The 19,509-nt window shown below is 46.6% G+C and overlaps 1 protein-coding gene across 6 annotated transcripts in view; it reads right to left on the reverse strand.

The window, feature by feature from the left end:
* The window catches only part of LOC144480227 (heterogeneous nuclear ribonucleoprotein D-like), a 33,667-nt gene extending 25,033 nt beyond the window's left edge, over positions 1 to 8,634 (reverse strand). For 4 of the 6 annotated variants that reach the window (XR_013495630.1, XM_078199478.1, XM_078199480.1 and 1 more), the window contains exon 1: positions 8,238 to 8,634. Coding sequence is in view for 4 of the 6 variants with exons in the window: in XM_078199478.1 (XP_078055604.1) it covers positions 8,238 to 8,572 (335 nt within the window). In the remaining 2 variants the exon portion in view is untranslated. The remainder of the gene's footprint in view (positions 1 to 8,237) is intronic. The other 2 variants (XR_013495631.1, XM_078199481.1) reach the window with 1 other exon arrangement.
* Between the last annotated feature and the right edge of the window lie 10,875 nt (positions 8,635 to 19,509).

The raw sequence follows: 19,509 nt of genomic DNA on the forward strand, positions 1-19,509 counted from the left end.
CCAAACAAGAGCAGTCCTATGGAGCTGGACAATAAAAGAGGGGTATGGGGCGGGGGGGGTGCGGGGGTGCAGAGAGAGAGAGAGGATGTGGTCCAGAGTTTCACAGGCTGAGGACATCAGAGAGGGATGATACACAAAGAGGATCTCAACTGCGAGTTCAGATTCTTTTGGAAATGAAACCTAATTCGAGGGGATTCAAACATGGAGTCACGGGAAATGTGGCGAGAGCTCATAATGGTGGTGAAGAGGGAGAGTGATTTACAGCATTGGCCAGCTTGTGGGCCAGGAAGGAAGGTTGCCGGTCAATGTTTTTAGTGGAGGCGGGAATCGAGGCAGCAGGAAATGGGTGTCATGAACAAGTTGATCTCATTTCTCTCCAGATGTGCAATACATACAATCGGAGATACGGTAATGGTGTCTGTGAGGTACTGTGCCTTTAGCGGGCAGCAGCAGCTAAACAGATAGTCTTAAACCTAATGACAGACTCATTGCACCTGTTGAAAGTGAGGATGCGAGAGATGTGGATAGGAATTAAATGAAACACTTGATGGTGGAGGTAGAGAGACCAAACAACACATGATGTGGTCCAGCCAGGTAGCTGATGGATAGTTAAACCAGTTAAAAATTCAGTACCTCAGCAGCACCCATTTTTTTCCAGCCACCCCTATCATGGAAGACACAGATATGGTGACTCCTTCCAGCAACTACCATACCAAGCTTAGTAATTGTACTGATGTCAACTTTAAGCCGTTTAATGGCCTTTGCAGAAATGTGTTGGCTCCATGTACCCCTCAATGCTCCAGAAATTGAGTCAATCGTTGTACATTCTGGGATTTCACAGCAGGTATAGAAATCAGCATAATCCAGGTCCTTGCACAAGGGTTTATCTCAAAGAGATATGTTCACAGCAAGAATGCCTTGTATTCAGGATCTGCAGTGACAGGCTTATGTAAACCTTTCCTGTCTGCATTAATACACTTCTTGGCAGAAAATCACTTCAACGCCTGGTAAATGCACTCAAGTTTGGACAAGGGCAGCCAAATCTAAAGCAGAATTCCAGAGATTACAGTAAAAAGCTGTTTGGAATTAGCTGTGCACTGGATGGAAGGCAGTGAACATCCTGTCAGCAGTGCATCCTCACTGCTGAACAATTGCCAAAATCTGCATAAGATTTAGCGGCAAGTATTAAAGCAAAGCAGACAAAGTTACATACAGGCAAGCACTGTCAGAACGAGGATCTAACTAAAGCAGACACATACCATTTTATATTTTACAATAACCGCACCGTGGAATGCACAGTACAACAACGATGGTTGGCTCTCGCTGCAATTATTGTTGACACTTCTGTACAACTGGTTTGCCAGGCTATTTCAGAACACAACTAATATGGGCTAAAGTCACGTGCCAACCGACCAGGTATAGTGCCAAGTTTCCTTCCTGGGTTCTCTTTCTAAAACAAAGTTATTTCCTAAACCACAAATTGCTAGTCTGATTGACCTCAAATTTGCAATTTGGCATGGAGGGAACTGAGTTATGGATGGCCAGCCTAGAGTCATAACCAAGCCACTGCTATGATCCCATTCATGTTAACATCAATATCCCAGAATGTTCCTTTGCCCGAAGATAGATGATTGGTCAAGGAATCTTTCCCTCTGTTTGTGGTCGAGTCAATCTATTTCCCTGGTATCATCCGTTTGCACTCAAAGCTCTAGCCTCTTTGACAAGAACTGGGAGACAGAGAGCAGAGATCACCAGTGAATTTAACAAATAGTTTGGAATCAAAAAGGAGATATCAAATCTTGAGCACACTTTTTAGGCAGACAGCTGTCCAGAGGAGCACATTTTCCTGGAGTAAAATGCCACTGCAGAAAAAAAAGGTGAAAGCAAGACTTGATCTCTTACTTCCATTGAAAGTCATGATGTGGAGTTGCCGGTGGTTGGACTGGGGTGGGCACAGTAAGTAGTCTCACAACACCAGCTTAAAGTCCACCAGGTTTATTTGGTAGCACGAACTTTCGGAGCGTTGTCCCTTCATCAGGTGAGTCTGACGAAAGGGCAACCTGATGAAGGGGCAATGCCCCAAAAGCTCGTGCTACCAAATAAACCTGCTGGACTTTAACCTGGTGTTGTGAGACTACTTACTGTTCCATCGAAAGAGCACAAATGAATGAGTTGAACAGCAGCCTCAACTAGTACCAGTTTAAAACACCACTATCATTGCTCTCAATTCTGGATTTGAACTTTCCCGCAAACCACCTTCTTTGAGCATAAAATAAACGCAAGTCCATATTGGGAAATGGCAAATGCCTCCAAAATCATGTTTCCCTACAAAGCAACCAGAGAGCTCTTCGCCACAATGTGCGCACAAATACAAATCATGTCTGAAGCATAATCACTGTGAAAAGCAGTAATTTGGTTCCCAATGCTACAGGCTCTCACTAAATGGCGACAATAACTCCCAAGTAAATGCAGTGCATGTGCCAAGGCCACCGAGACAAGAGTTAGTCAAAACAAAAAAAGCCGGTTAGAAAACTTGCTTCCTCTGCATTGCAATTGTACTAGCATAGGTATTGCGCAAAATAAAAACTAGACAACATGTAGAATAATTAGGTAATTAAGTGGACGAGTTAAATGGCAGATTAGTTCAATCATATCAGGGGTTAAATTATCCAAATGGAACAGGAAGTATTAAACACATGTATCCAATAAAAGAATACCTGAGAGAGAAGGCGGAAAAGGAAAAACAATTCATCATGATTGTTTCGTGTTGATTGGAAATCAATAAAGCTGATCGAATGACAGTTTTAATACCTTGAAATACAACGTGAAACAAGCTTTTCTGGCCTTGTTTACACCACTAGAAAAACTGTAATTTTGAGAGGTTACCTTTAAAAAGGCAGTCACTGATTTAATGGGTGACTCAGAAACAGCAGCATTTACACCAAAACTTGGGGCTCTAAGTCAGAGGTTTCCATGTTTTTGGCTGAGTAGCATAGATGCACACAATCCATGTCACCCATCCAACTTCAGCCCTGGTTTCCAAAAATCTGCACACAAATCAAGTTCCTGCAACTAACAGGTTAGGCGTTTTGATTTAGGATTTCTTCACTTCTCTCAGTGCCAGGGACCCGGGTTCAACTGTGGCCTTGGGTCACTGTCTTGTGCGGAGTTCGCACGTTCTCCCTTTGTCAAAGCTTTGGCAAAGGGTCGTCTGGACTCGAAACGTCAGCTCTTTTCTCTCTTTACAGATGCTGCCAGACCTGCTGAGATTTTTCCAGCATTTTCTCTTTTGATTTCAGATTCCAGCATCCGCAGTAAATTTGCTTTTATTGCATGTTCTCCCCAAGTCTGTGTCTGGGTTTCCTCCGGGTGTTCCAGCCGCTGCCCAGAGTCCAAAGATGTGCAGGTTAGGTGAATCGGCCATGCTAAATTACCCCTTAATATCAGGGGACTAGTAGGGTAAATACGTGGGGTTATGGGGATAGGGGCTGGATGGGATTGTCGTCGGTGCAGGCTTGATGGGCCGAATAGCCTCCTCCTGCACTGTGGGCATTCTATGATAATGAGTCAGCAGCACCAAAAACACCCCTTTTTCAGAACAAGCAAAACATATATCTGGGAACTGCCGAGGGGTGCACATGGCCCCAAGGATCCAGTCTAGACACCTTACCTAAAAAAACCCATACACTGGAACGTGTTTTTGTTATAAAGGTAGCTCCTCAAAATTACAGTTTTTCCGGTGGTGCAAACCAGGCCAGCAATGCTTGTTGCACGTTGTATTTCAATGTACTAATACATGCTCTGCCACACCCCTGTGGCTTTACCAAGGTAACAATTTGTTCAGTTGCCCCGAAATGGGGGGATTAGTATAACCAAACCAACTTCCAAGAGAAGAGTGAGTTCCAAGCCGGGTTTTTAAAATGCTGAGAGGACGGGCAATGCTGATGGAAACAACTCTGATTAACACTGACTGGAGAACTAGGAGACAGAGATTCTAAACTAAACAATGTCCGATGAAGTGGAAATCCATCCATAAATTAGATGGATGGATCAGACCCTCAGCCAAAATAGCTGATGCTACATCATTTAGACTTTCAAAAAAAATAACTGGATGGTTAGAACAGGATGGTAGTTCAAATAGACATGCAGGAACAATCAAATACCCCACAATGTTGTTCTGTGGGCTGGGTGGGTCAGGTGGTGTTCTCTATGCAAGACGACTACTGCACTTGATTAATATTCTGGAGTTGGCACAATCGCCAGAGAATCAATCAGCATTTGTACAAAACCTTCACAATTTTAAATTGAGTCCATTATAAGATAGTTAGCGCTGGGTTACTGAAGGAACCCAAATCTTTCTCTACACCCTGGCTATGACTGTACATTCTGCACTTTCGTTTCCTTCTCTATGAACGGCATGCTCTGTCAAGAAACAACACTTTTCACTGTATACTAATATATGTGACAATAATAAATCAAATTAATGAGCTATGCTCTAACAGATTCTTCTAACATGGCATAAAATAACTTTCCAACAGGAAAGATGACCGAAATATATTAAACATATGTCAGAAAAGGTTAGTCATGATGTGGAGATGCCGGCGTTGGACTGGGGTAAACACAGTAAGAAGTTTAACAACACCAGGTTAAAGTCCAACAGGTTTATTTGGTAGCAAAAGCCACACAATGAAAAGGTTAGAACAGAGGGGGTAAATAAAACCAGTTAAAATAACAAGGTGAGCATTGGGAGAGCTAAAATATTTCCATATTTGTGCAAAATTGTTCATAGCTTACAGTTGTTGCACCAACAAAATCTAATTATGTTGTCTGCACAGCATAATGACTGTAATTAGCACTTAAAGACCACGAGCTGAACAAACAAAAAAAATTATCAACTGCAAATTCCTTAAAACCAGCCACACAAGGGTGAATTTGTCTCCAACTCAAATTATAAGCGTGGAATTTTTTTCCCCCATTCTAACTCGCAGTGGCATCAAAATTGGTCTTGCAATGTCAGTACTTTTTGCAAACCTGTATGGTGTTCTTTTTAAGAAGGGTTTACCTGCATCATAACCCAATGGGAATAAGGAGCCAATCTAATCAATAAGGTTTGGGCATGAATAAAGCAGTCAACCTGCCCGTGCAGTTCAGGATGGTATCCAAGCACAACACAAGGCTTCATTCACTATTTGACTAATGGCCCTACACAATAGATTTTGCACTCTTGGCTTCTAAACGTTACTATGTTCTAGACATCATACCTACAGCCAACAGCTGAAGTTAAAGTTTATTTATTAGTCACAAGTAAGGCTTACATTAACACTGCAATGAAGTTACTGTGAAATTCCCCTCGGAGTAGATCAGTCAGCATTTTGCAACACCAGCTCTCGAAAGAAAGTTCGCAAAACAGAACTTCAAAGTGATACAGCTGATATTCTGAACTTCAACATTTGCTGCAATGGAGCAATCATTAAATAAGTTTTTCAAAACTATCCTATTTGTAGCAACTCAAACCACAGACAGCACGCGCGCTGCAGTAAGCACTGTAGCACAAATAACACGGGGAAAAAAAGAGCCTGGACAAAATGGTAATCATTGTGACAATCACCACTCAAACTCACAGGGATTACATTGTTTTTTTTAAAAACACAGCTATTGCACAACATGGTTCTTCGGTAAGATAAACCCCACAAAATCTGACTTTTCCTTAAAGTGGAAACTATTTCAATGTCTCATTATCTAACAGAGCTCTTAAGAAGCTTTATGCAGTTTTGCTCAGGGCCCAGCAGCAGATTAACCACACTGCTTGCCTCCCAGACCAGCTCAGCCTGTATGTACTTCAGCACACAGCGAGAGAAAGTCATCAGCCCTACATTCACAGTAACCAGAGAAAGAATGCATTTTAAAAAATTCTCCCTGTAGCAGAGCCAATTTAGTAAACTTCAATTGCGGAGAGACCAGAGAAACTGGGACTGCTCTCCTTAAGAGTAGAGGGGCTCAAAGGGAGGTGTTTTGATAAGGAACAATGATTTGCACAGGTAGAAGGATCAGTAACCAAGAGATACAGATTTAAGATAATTTGCAAAAGAACCAGAGGGAGGCTGAGAATTTTAAAACAAAGTTTTGATGATCTGAAATGCACTGCCAAAAAGGCTGATAGAAGCAGATACAATACTTCTTTCAAAAAGCGGTCTGGATGAATACTTGAAATGGAAAATTTGCAGAACTATGGGGGCAAGCAGGCGAACAGAATTAATTGGACAGCTCTTTCAAAGAGCCAGCACAAATTCTATAAAAACCTCACCATTAACCAAATGTAGAAAGCTGCTGCAGATGCACAGTGTACCCACCAGCATTTGAAAAGATAAATGTTTTCAAATCTAAATGTGGGGCTTTTTTTTTGTTTTTACTGCAGATTTCCACGATTTATCTACACTTTTCTCTCACATATTGTCACAAGGATACATGACAATGTAACAGCTAGCAGTGTAAAGGAAAGCAACAGAAACACTTGGAGGAAAGGGCAGATGAGTGGGCAGAAGATGATTAATGTTTAATAAAAACAGAAAAACTCAGCAAGGTCTGTGGAGAGAGTAATTAAGTCAGCATTTTGTGTCCGTATGACTCTTCAGAATATCAGGTGTTGAGGTCAAGCCCTAATCCAGCAGTTGAGCACAAAATCCAGGCTGATACGCCAGTGCCATACCAAGGGAGTGCTGAACAGTCTGGGGCACCCCCTTTCAGAGGAACCACTAAGTCAAACTAATTCAAACCAGAGCAGAGGAGCTCTCCCCGCCATCATGGCCAATAGTTTCCCACTTGGGAGAGTCTGGGAGCAGAGGGCATAATCTCAGAGCAAGGGGTCGCCCATTTTAGACAGGGACGAAGAGGAATTTCTTCACTCAGAATCTGGAATTCTTTACCATAGAGGGCTGTAGAGACTGGGCTGTCAATTATGTTTCAAGTCAAAGGCTTAAGGTGAGCAAGAGGAGTTGAGGATTATCACATCAGATTAGTCATGATCTCAGGGTGAAACAAACTCGATGGGCCGAATGGCCTGCTTCGGCTCCCACGCCTTACGGATAATCATCCTCTAAGCAACATAAGTAAAATTCTAGCCGCTGCTGCTGTTTGCGGGAGGCTGCTGGGTGCAAATTGGCTGCCGCATTTCCTACATTACACAACACTAAGAGAAAGTACTTCCATCAGGCAGCACAGTGGTTAGCAATGCTGTCCCACAGCACCAGGGACCCGGGTTCAATTCTGGCCTTGGGTCACTGTCTATGCGGAGTTTGCACGTTCCCCCCAGTGTCTGCGTGGGTTTCCTCCAGGTGTTCCGGTTTCCTCCCACACTCCAATGATGTCAGGTGGATTGACCCTTAGTGTCGAGGGATTAGGAGGGCAAATACGTGGGGTTGCAGAGATGGGCCTGGGTGGTGGGAAGCCTCTATTGGAGGCTTGGTGCAGAATAAAAGAACAAAGAATACAGCACAGGAACAGGCCCTTCGGCCCTCCAAGCCCGTGCCACTCCCTGGTCCAAGCTAGACCATTCTTTTGTATCCCTCCATTCCCACTCCGTTCATGTGGCTATCTAGATAAGTCTTAAACGTTCCCAGTGTGTCCGCCTCCACCCACCTTGCCTGGCAGCGCATTCCAGGCCCCCACCACCCTCTGTGTAAAATATGTCCTTCTGATATCTGTGTTAAACCTCCCCTGCTTCACCTTCAACCGATGACCCCCTCGTGAACGTCACCACCGACCTGGGGAAAAGCTTCCCACTGTTCACCCTATCTATGCCTTTCATAGGGCTGAATGGCCTCTTTTTGCATAGAAACTCGAAGCAGGAGGAGGCCATTCAGCCCTTCCAGCCTGCTCCCCATTCATTCTGATCATGGCTGATCATCAAATTCAATATCCTGATACTCCCCTCTTCCCCCCCATATCCCTTTAGCCCCAGTGTAGGGATTCTATGGGCTTTGGGATGTGCTGTTATGGAAGGCGCTATATAAATGTAAGTTTTAGTCACCGTACCACAGCACGTGCAGCACAGCAGAAAGGAAGCCTGTAAAGCCCAGTGCTTTGGACAGAAGCTGCTGGCTGTGTGGGTTGGAATGGGAGGGTTTGGGGTGGGCGACAGGGTCGGGGGCTCCAAGACAAGGGGGTCAACCCGGGGTCAGCACTAGGCCTCAGGCCTCGGGGCTCAGTTCGAAGCCGCGGTCTCGCCTCCCCCCACTCACCCCTCATCCTCCTCGTTCTTGCTGGCGTTAATCTTGGAACCTTCCACTTCCTTGAGCGGGGTCGATGCCGCCGCTCCTCCTCCTGCTGCTGCCGCCGCCGGCTGCTGCTGCTGATCCCGGCTGCCATCTGCCACCCGAGCCGAGGCCTGCCCGCCGCCATCGCCCGCCCCCGCCGCCGATGATGATGATTTCGACTCAGGACCTGCTCCTCCTCCACCGCCGCCGTACGAGGCCTCGCTCCCTCCCTGCCCGCCGAAGCTGTAAAAGGCGCCGTCGAAGCCGTCCGTCGCCGCCCCGGCGCCGCCGTTCTCCGCAAACTGAGCGCTGTCCGCCATCTTGAGAGAACAAAACCGCGAGCCCGGGAGAGGGGGGTGGGGCCTCACACACTCCGCCCCCTCGGTCTGATTGACATGTCCGCCGGCCAATCGGTAACCTATCCCCGCCCCTTCCGCCTGATCGACAGTCCCATTAACCAATCGACAATCGACTCCCGCCTCCCATGGGCTGATCGACAGGCTCCCCGGCCAATGGGCAACTGAATCCCGCCCGCCGGCTGCTCGACAGGCTCGCTGACCAATCAAGTACTGAGTCCCGCCCCTTCCATCTGATCGACAGGCCAACTGACCAATCAAATACCGAATCTCGTCCCTTCCCTCTGATCGACAGACCCATTAACCAATCAACCGCTGTCTCCCGCCCCCCTCCGCCTGATCGACAGGCAGGTTGACCAATCGAATACCTAGTCCCGCCCCCCTCTCGGCCACCACTCCGCATCGAGTGGGGCCGGGGCAAACCTGCGCAGGCGCCGTGGGTGGGTGTGGAGTTGTGATTGACACCGCCTGCAACCAATCAGAAGTGGGATGGTGCAGAGAACAATGGCACGCCCAAGCCAATCGGAGCACGCCGCTGCAGCCGGTGGTCCAATTAGGTGGAGGCAAGGGGCGGGGCCGGTGACGACAGTCCTTTTTGCTACAATCCAGACGTTCCATTGATGTTGCCACAAGCCCATCAGCTGAATGAATGATTCAGAGCGCACAGGCCTGGCCAGCGTCCCCCTTATTAGGCATTTGTTTTTAAAGCTGTGGGTGGGGAGAGACACAGGCTAACAGGACAAATGCAGAGGTACTTGGAATAGCAAGAAGAGAAAAAAAATTAAAATGTGACACCCAGAAAGTGAAATGTCAGCATTTTAGCCATTTGATCAGAGCTTAAAAGCTACAGAGATCTCTTCCAGAGGGCAAAAGTGAAGGCAGCAAAAAGAGGGGTCATAGAAACTAGATTAATATTAGTAAGGATAGGCAACAACACCTCCTCCACGAACATCCTCAACACCGGTGCTCTGCAAGGCTGTGTTCTCAGCCCCCTTATACTCCTTATACACCCCTGACTGTGTGGCCAAATTCCCCTCCAATTGGGTTTTCAAGTTTGCTGATGACACCACTGTAGTGGGTCAGATCTCAAACAATGACGAGACAGAGTACAGGAACAAGATAGAGAATCTGGTGCGGCAGCAATAATCTCTCAATGTCAACAAAATGAAGGAGATTGTCATCGACTTCAGGAAGCGTAAAGGAGTTCATGCCTCTGTCTACATCAACAGGGACGAAGTAGAAATGGTCGAGAGCTTCAGGTTTTTAGATGTCCAGATCACTAACAAACTGCCCTGTTCCCCCCATGCCGACACTATAGTTAAGAAAGTCCACCAACGCCTCTACTTTCTCAGAAGACCAGGGAAATTTGGAATGTCAGCTACGACTCTCACCAACTTTTACAGATGCACCATAGAAAGCATTCTTTCTGGTTGTATCACAGCTTGGTATGGCTCCTGCTCTGCCCAAGGCCGCAAGGAACTACGAAAGGTCGTGAATGTAGCCCAATCCATCACGCAAACCTCCAATCTATTGACTCTGTCTACACTTCCCGCTGCCTCGGCAAAGCAGCCAGCATAATTAAGGATCCCACACACCCCGGACATTCTCTCTTCTATCTTCTTCCTTCGGGAAAAAGATACAAAAGTCTGAGGTCACGTACCAACCGACTCAAGAACAGCTTCTTCCCTGCTGCTGTCAGACTTTTGAATGGACTTACCTTGCATTAAGTTGATCTTTCTCTACACCCTAGCTATGACTGTAACACTACATTCTGCACTCTCTCCTTTCCTTCTCTGTAAACGGTATGCTTTGTATAGCGAGCAAGAAACAGTACCTTTCACTGTATGTTAATACACGTGACGATAAATCAAACCAAATCAAATATTAGTTTATTTTCTTAGTGTCACAAGTACGCTTATATTAACACTGCAATGAAGTGAATGTGAAAATCCCCTAGAATAGGCCCATTCACCCCTTTGAGCCTGCTAAGCCATTCCTTTTGAACTTCAAATTCAATATCCTGATCCCCCCATATCCCCCCATATCCCTTGATCCATTTAGCCCCAAGAACTATTATAATTCTTAAAATCACACAATGTGTTGGCCTCAACTACTTTCTGTGGTAGTGAATTCCACACATTCACCAATCTCTGAACAACAAAGAACAAAGAACAATACAGCACAGGAACAGGCCCTTTGGCCCTCCAAGCCCGCGCCGCTCCCTGGTCCAAACTAGACCATTCTTTTGTATCTCTCCATTCCCACTCCATTCATGTGGCTATCTAGATAAGTCTTAAACGTTCCCAGTGTGCCCGCCTCCACCACCTTGCCTGGCAGCACATTCCAGGCCCCCACCACCCTCTGTGTAAAATACGTCCTTCTGATATCCGTGTTAAACCCCCCCCCCCCCCTCACCTTGAACCTATGACCCCTCGTGAACGTCACCACCGACCTGGGAAAAAGCTTGCCACTGTTCACCCTATCTATGCCTTTCATAATTTTATATACCTCTATTAGGTCTCCCCTCATCCTCCGTCTTTCCAGGGAGAACAACCCCAGTTTACCCAATCTCTCCTCATAACTAAGCCCCTCCATACCAGGCAACATCCTGGTAAACCTCCTCTGCACTCTCTCTAAAGCCTCCCCTCCTTCTGGTAGTGTGGCGACCAGAACTGGACGCAGTATTCCAAATGCAGCCGAACCAACGTTCTATACATCTGCAGCATCAGACCCCAACTTTTATACTCTATGCCCCATCCTATAAAGGCAAGCATGCCATATGCCTTCTTCACCACCTTCTCCACCTGTGACGTCACCTTCAAGGATTTGTGGACTTGCACACCCAGGTCCCTCTGCGTATCTGCACCCTTTATGGTTCTGCCATTTATTGTATAGCTCCCCCCTACATTAGCTCTACCAAAATGCATCACTTCACATTTATCTGGATTGAACTCCATCTGCCATTTCTTTGCCCAAATTTCCAGCCTATCTATATCCATCTGTAGCCTCTGACAATGTTCCTCACTATTTGCAAGTCCAGCCAATTTCGTGTCGTCTGCAAACTTACTGATCACCCCAGTTACACCTTCTTCCAGATCGTTTATATAAATCACAAACAGCAGAGGTCCCAATACAGAGCCCTGCAGAACACCACTAGTCACAGGCCTCCAGCCGGAAAAAGACCCTTCCACTACCACCCTCTGTCTTCTGTGACCAAGCCAGTTCTCCACCGATCTAGCCACCTCCCCCTTTATCCCATGAAATCCAACCTTTTGCACCAACCTACCATGAGGTACTTTGTCAAACGCTTTACTAAAGTCCATATAGACAACATCCACGGCCCTTCCCTCGTCAACCATTCTAGTCACTTCTTCAAAAAACTCCACCAGGTTAGTGAAGCATGACCTCCCTCTCACAAAACCATGCTGACTATCGTTAATGAGTTTATTCCTTTCTAAATGCTCATACATCCTATCTCTAAGAATCCTCTCCAACAACTTCCCTACCACGGACATCAAGCTCACCGGCCTATAATTTCCCGGGTTATCCTTCCTACCCTTCTTAAATAACGGGACCACATTAGCTATCCTCCAATCCTCTGGGTGAAGAAATTTCTCCTCACCTCAGTGCTAAGAGGTTTACGCCTTATCCTCAAACTATGAACTCTAGTTCTGGACTTCCCCACCATCGGGAACATTCTCTCTGAATCTATCCTGTCTAATCCTGTTAGAATTTTATAAATTTTTATAAAATCCCTCTCACACTTCTAAACCCCAGTGATTATAATCCTAATCGACTTAATCTCTCCTCATATGGCAGACCTGCCATCCCAGGAATCAGCCTGGTAAACATTTGCTGTATTCCTCCGTAGCAGGGACATCCTTCCTCAGATAAGGTCACCAAAACTGCACACGATACTCCAGATGTGTCTCACCAACGCCCTAGGCGTGGTTGGATGACAGACATCACAGAGCGGTTGCAGATGAGCTACAGTGGGCGTGAGGATGGAGCAAGTCAAATCATGACAGCAGATCTCCTGGCAGGAGTAAGCTACAGGCAGCAGAGGGGAAAGTTTCTGTTAGCTTTTGACAGCAGATCTCCTGGCAGGAGTAGCTACAGGCAGCAGAGGGGAAAGTTTCTGTTAGCTTGTTAGTGGATACATCCAAAAACTGGCCTGTTAAATGTCCTTCTCCTAACACCACCCTTACGAAAACAGAAAATGATGGAAAATCTCAGCAGGTCTGACAGCATCTACGGAGAGAGAATGGAGCTAATGTTTGAAGGCTGGATGACTCTGACTTTGTCACAGCTCTGACAAAGGGTCACACAGGCTCGAAATGTTGGATCTATTCTCTCTCCACAGATGCTGTCAGACCTGCTGAGATTTTCCAGCATTTTCTGTTTTTGTTTCTGATTCCGGCATCCGCAACCCCAGGACAGGGTGGCTTAGTCACCCGCCCTGTCTTGTCAGCCTGGATCGGAAATGTCTCAACTTGTTGAGACTCTGAATTGGATTTGATTTGATTGAATTGGAAAAGTATATTTAAAAAAAATAATAATAATTTGCTTTTACCCACAGAATCTTTGCTTCTTTTATTAAAATTATCTCAGGAATCTAACATGCGTTTTTCTTTGTACGGTCCTTTCAAGATTATTTCACAAGGATACCCCCTCCCACTTTCGCTCTTCATTTATTCCAATTCCATTAAAAAGCTCAATAATAGTTTTTTTGTTTGAGGTTTCATGAGCGGGGATATGTTTTGATTTGATTTGATTTATTATTGTCACATGTATTCGCATACAGTGAAAAGTATTGTTTCTTGCGTGCTATACAGACAAAGCATACCGTTCATAAAGAAGGAAAGGAGAGGGTGCAGAATGTAGTATTACAGTCATAGCTAGTGTGTAGAGAAAGATCAACTTAGTGCGAGGTAGGTCCATTCAAAAAGTCTGACAGCAGCAGGGAAGAAGCTGTTCTTGAGTCGGTTGGTACGTGACCTCAGACTTTTGTATCTTTTTCCCAATGGAAGAAGGTGGAGGAGAGAATGTCCGGGGTGCGTGGGGTCCTCAATTATGCTGGCTGCTTTTCCCAAGGCAGCGGGAAGTGTAGACAGAGTCAATGGATGGGAGGCTGGTCTGGCATTGCTAGCTATTTCTCCTTTTGCTTCAGGATTTCCAAAATTTGCTGTTTTTAGATTCCATCTGTTTTTTTCACTGGCAGCAGGATCAGTAACCAGATTCTGTATAATTGGCAAAATAGCCAGGGAGATTATGAGAATTTTTTATTCAGTGAGCTGCTGTGATCCAGAATGCACTGAATGAAAAGGTGGTTGCGGCAGATTCAACCCTAATTTTGAAAAGGGAATTAGATAAATAATGGCAAAGGTTAGTGCTGTCATTATCTTTGTTCTTTGGGATTTTAGTTCAGTCGAGCAGCATGGTCAGTGCAGGCTTGGGGTGCTGAAGGGCCTGTTCCTGTGCTGTAATTATCTTCGTTCTTTGAATAAAGAAATGCAAGGCTGTGAGATAAGGGTGAGTAGCTCTTTCAGAGAAAGGCACAATGGGCCGAATGGCGGCCTGTAAATTTCTGTTATCTCATAGCTTTTGCAACCTTTTGGGGCGGCACGGTAGCACAGTGGTTAGCACTGCTGCTTCACAGCTCCAGGGACCCGGGTTCGATTCCCGGCTTGGGTCACTGTCTGTGTGGAGTTTGCACATTCTCCTCGTGTCTGCGTGGGTTTCCTCCGGGTGCTCTGGTTTCCTCCCACAGTCCAAAGATGTGCGGGTTAGGTTGATTGGACATGCTAAAATTGCCCTTAGTGTCCTGAGATGCGTAGATTAGAGGGATTAGTGGGTAAATATGTAGGGATATGGGGGTAGGGCCTTGGGTAGGATTGTGGTCGGTGCAGACTCGATGGGCCGAATGGCCTCTTTCTGTGCTGTAGGGTTTCTATGATTTCTATGAGAAGGCAAAGAATTTAAATTTGAGGAGTTGCTGTCTGGCAGCCAATGTAAACATAGGAGATAGAAGCAGGAGGAGGCCACTCGGCCCGTCGAGACTGCTCCACCATTCATCACGATCGTCCAACTCAATAGCCTAATCCTGCTTTTTCTCCATAACCTTTGATCCCATTCACCCCAAGTGCTATATCCAACCGCCTCTTGAATACATTCAATGTTTTGGCATCAACTACTTCCTGTGGTAATGAATTCCACAGGCTCACCACTCTTTGGGTGAAGAAATGTCTCCTCATTTCCGTCCTAAATGGTCTACCCTGAATCCTCAGACTGTGACCCCTGGTTCTGGACTCCCCCCACCATCGGGAGCATCCTTCCTGTATCTACTCTGTCCAGTCCTGTTAGAATTTTATAAGTCTCTATGAGATTCCCCCCTCCCCCCTCCTCATTCGTCTGTAGGTCGGCGAGCACAAGGGGTCACGTCATGGCTGAGGGGCACTTGGTGCAAGTTAAGATATGGACGGCAGAGTTTGGGATGAGCTCAAGTTGTGGGGATGGGAGGTCTGTCAGAAGGTAGATATGCACTTGCAATGCCAAGGCATACAAGGCCAAGTGCCGGGGAATGGGATTAGAATAGTTAGATGGTTTGTCTTTGACCAGAGCATTTGCGATGGGCCAAATTCTAGAGGTAACAAAAGAGAGTTTCAGCAGCAGTCACGTTGTGGAAGGGCAGAGGCAGTCTGGTGACAGTCAGATAGCACTGCTGCCTCACAGCGCCAGGGACCCGGGTTCAATTCCCGGCTTGGGTCACTGTCTGTGTGGAGTTTGCACGTTCTCCTCGTGCCTGCGTGGGTTTCCTCCGGGTGCTCCGGTTTCCTCCCACACTCCAAAGATGTGCAGATTCGGTTGATTGGCCGTGCTAAATTGACCCTAGTGTCAGCAGGATTAGCAGGGTAAATATGTGGGGTTGCAGGAATAGAGCCTGGATGGGATTGTGGTCAGTGCTAACTCGATGGGCTGAGTGGCCTCCTTCTGCACTGTGGGGATCCTATGATTATTTGATTCTATGATATTGCAGAGATGGTCTCGAATATGGAGAGGAAATGTGGCTGGAAGCTCTGCTGAGGGTTAAGTACAATACCAAAGCTGCTATCAGAGTCTATCAGACGGTAGACCTGGAAAGGGATTAAATCATGGTTGGGAAATGGAGTTTGCAGCCAGGATTGAAGTCAATGTGTGTATCCACGCTGAGATGCAGTGCCCAGAACTGAGTGCAGTCACCTAAGGTGGGGTCTGATCAGACGTAACCTTTCTGATGCAAAATGAAAACATCTAAATATTTAGAAAACATAGAAAAAACTACAGCACAAAACAGGCCCTTCGGGCCCACAAGTTGTGCCGAACATATCCCTACCTTTTAGGCCTACCTATAACCCTTCATCCTATTAAGTCCCATGTACTCATCCAGGAGTCTCTTAAAAGACCCTATTGAGTTTGCCTCCACCACCACTGACGGCAGCCGATTCCACTCGCCCACCACCCTCTGTGTGAAAAACTTCCCCCTAACATTTCCCCTGTACCTCCCCCCCAGCACCTTAAACCTGTGTCCTCTCGTAGCAGCCATTTCCACACTGGAAAAAAGTCTCTGAGAGTCCACCCGATCTATGCCTCTCAACATCTTATATACCTCTATTAGGTCTCCTCTCATCCTACGTCTCTCCAAGGAGAAAAGACCGAGCTCCCTCAGCCTATCCTCATAAGGCATGCCACTCAATCCAGGCAACATCCTTGTAAATCTCCTCTGCACCCTTTCAATCTTTTCCACATCCTTCCTGTATTGAGGCGACCAGAACTGAACACAGTACTCCAAGTGGGGTCTGGCAAGGGTCTTATATAGCTGCATCATTATCCCCGGACTCCTAAACTCAATCCCTCGATTGATAAAGGCCAGCACACCATACGCCTTCTTAACCACCTCCTCCACCTGCGGGGCCGATTTGAGAGTCGTATGGACCCGGACCCCAAGGTCCTTCTGATCCTCCACAGTACTAAGAGTCTTTCCCTTTATATTGTACTCCTTCATCCCATTTGACCTGCCAAAATGGACCACTACGCATTTATCTGGGTTGAAGTCCATCTGCCACTTCTCCGCCCAGTCTTGCATCCTATCTATGTCCCTCTGTAACTTCTGACATCCCTCCAGACTATCCACAGCCCCGCCAACCTTCGTGTCGTCGGCAAACTTACCAACCCATCCCTCCACTTCCTCATCCAGGTCATTTATGAAAATGACAAACAGCAAGGGTCCCAGAACAGATCCCTGGGGCACACCACTGGTGACCGACCTCCAATTAGAAAAAGATCCATCTATACCCACTCTCTGCCTCCTTTGGGCAAGCCAGTTCTGGATCCACAGGGCAGCAGCCCCTTGGATCCCATGCCCTCTCACTTTTTCTAGAAGCCTTGCATGGGGGACCTTATCGAACGCCTTGCTAAAATCCATATAAACCACATCTACTGCTTTCCCTTCGTCAATGTGTTTAGTCACATTTTCGAAGAACTCCACCAGGCTCATAAGGCACGATCTGCCTTTGACAAAGCCATGCTGAGTATTCTTGAGCATACTAAATCTCTCTAAATGCTCATAAATCTTGTCCCTCAGGATCTTCTCCATCAGCTTACCAACCACTGAGGTTAGACTCACCGGTCGGTAATTACCTGGGCTATCCCTATTCCCCTTCTTGAAAATAGGAACCACATCCGCAATCCTCCAATCCTCCGGCACCTCTCCCGTCTCCGTCGACGATGCAAAGATCATCGCCAGAGGCTCTGCAATCTCTTTCCTCAATTAATTAGAGAAAATTTCTGCTCATCCAATAATGGCATTGGATAAACTGTGTGCCAATCCAGAGGCAGCAGGAGGACTGAGAGAGGTGGTGGTGAGGTACAGCTGAACATAGACAGTGTACCCGTGAAAGCTGAGGTTGTGCTTTCCAAAGGCGTGGCTGAGGGGCACCACCTGGAGGGGCGAAATCTGAGAGGGCCAAGAATAGATCCTTGGGGAACACCAGAGTTAACAGTGTGGGAGCAAGAGGAGAAGCCGTCGGGGAGGTCTTCCAGCTACAACTGACTAAGTGAGAATGGAGCAGGGCAGTACTATTCAGCAGGACACTGGAACAGAGGCATTACAATCATAGAGTAGAATCATAGAATCCATATTGTGCAGAAGGAGGCCATTCGGCCCATCGAGTCTGCACCAATCACAATCCCACCCAGGCCCTATCCCCGTAACCCCACATATTTACTCTGCTAGTCCTCCTGACACTAAGAGGCAGTTTAGCACAGCCAATCAACGTAACCCGCACATCTTTGGAGTGTGGGAGGAAACCGGAGCACCCGGAGGAAACCCACGCAGACACAGGGAGAACGTTCAGACACCGCACAGACAGTGACCCAAGCCGGGAATCGAACCCGGGTCCCTGGCGCTGTGAGGCAGCAGTGCTAACCACTATGCCACCGTGCCGCCCCATAGAATCCCTACAGTGCAGAGGGAGGCCATTCAGCCCATCAAGTCTGCACCGACTCTCTGACAGAGCATCCCACCCAGGCCCTATCCCCGAAAATCCACAAATTTAACCGGCTAATCCCCCTAACTGAAATACAGACAATGGGTCGAAGAATTTAATCACATTTTTCACTTATCATTTCTTTTAACATTTTAAATGAAATAACAATTCAATTTATTTTAAAATGTTGACCTTGGACCTTCTATAGGGCACTTCGGGGCAATCTTAGCATGGCCAATGTACCTATCCTGCGCATCTTTGGAGGAGGATAGTGTGGGGAACCATGTCAAAGACTAGGGACAGGTTAAGAAAGACAGGAGGGATAAAACACCACAATCACCGTCATATTGGATGTATATTTGGGCGGCACGGTAGCACAGTGGTTAGCACTGCTGCTTCACAGCTCCAGGGTCCCAGGTTCGATTCCCGGCTCGGGTCACTGTCTGTGTGGAGTTTGCACATTCTCCTCGTGTCTGCGTGGGTTTCCTCCGGGTGCTCCGGTTTCCTCCCACAGTCCAAAGATGTGCGGGTTCGGTTGATTGGCCAGGTTAAAAATTGCCCCTTAGAGTCCTGAGATGCGTAGGTTAGAGGTATTAGCGGGTAAATGTGTGGGGGTAGGGCCTGGGTGGGATTGTGGTCGGTGCAGACTCGATGGGCCGAATGGCCTCCTTCTGCACTGTAGGGTTTCTATGATTTTCTATGATATTGATACATGTCAATGCTATATCACATTCAGGATGGAAGTTGGCAATGTCTAATTGCTACTTTCTGATTTCCTTTGGTTTCACTTTACAAATGTTGCACTGCTCTCTACGGTTCTTCTCACTTCGGCCCAGAGTTCTCAATAATGAAAACCTGTACTTCTCCCCAAACCTGGTTCATCAGGTATGTAACACAGCCGGAGTACCTGATTCCAGCCAATCCACATCACTGTGTAGAAACATAGCAAACACTGCAACTGCAAGCTGTCCGGAAATATCGAAGAAAAATCACAGCAGACCAACAATGTTGTTAATCCTGATTATCTTATTTAAAAGCTAGAATTTTACCGGCACGCCCGCCCCCAATTCCGGGGGCGAGTGAGCTCGGATAACAGCATTCCCCTTTGGCCTCGGGCGGGATTGTACGAACCTCAGGCAGACGTGCCGGTAAAATTCCGCTTCTCTATCCCGTAACTATTTATTCCAATAATGCTTCGAAAGGTTAAAGGTTTTGTCAGATGTCTCATCCGCTACCTTTGTTCTGTCCTGTCCGTAAAAGAAATTAAACCACTCCTTTCAAAGAAAAATCACAAACTGTTGTGTCTTTTTGGAATAATGAGTCTAATTCCCCGCTGGTTTCATTCTGGATCAGAAAGGTTCATCTAGTCCAACCCCA

This window comes from Mustelus asterias, chromosome 28, assembly GCF_964213995.1.
Source record: "Mustelus asterias chromosome 28, sMusAst1.hap1.1, whole genome shotgun sequence".
Lineage (NCBI taxonomy): Eukaryota > Metazoa > Chordata > Chondrichthyes > Carcharhiniformes > Triakidae > Mustelus > Mustelus asterias.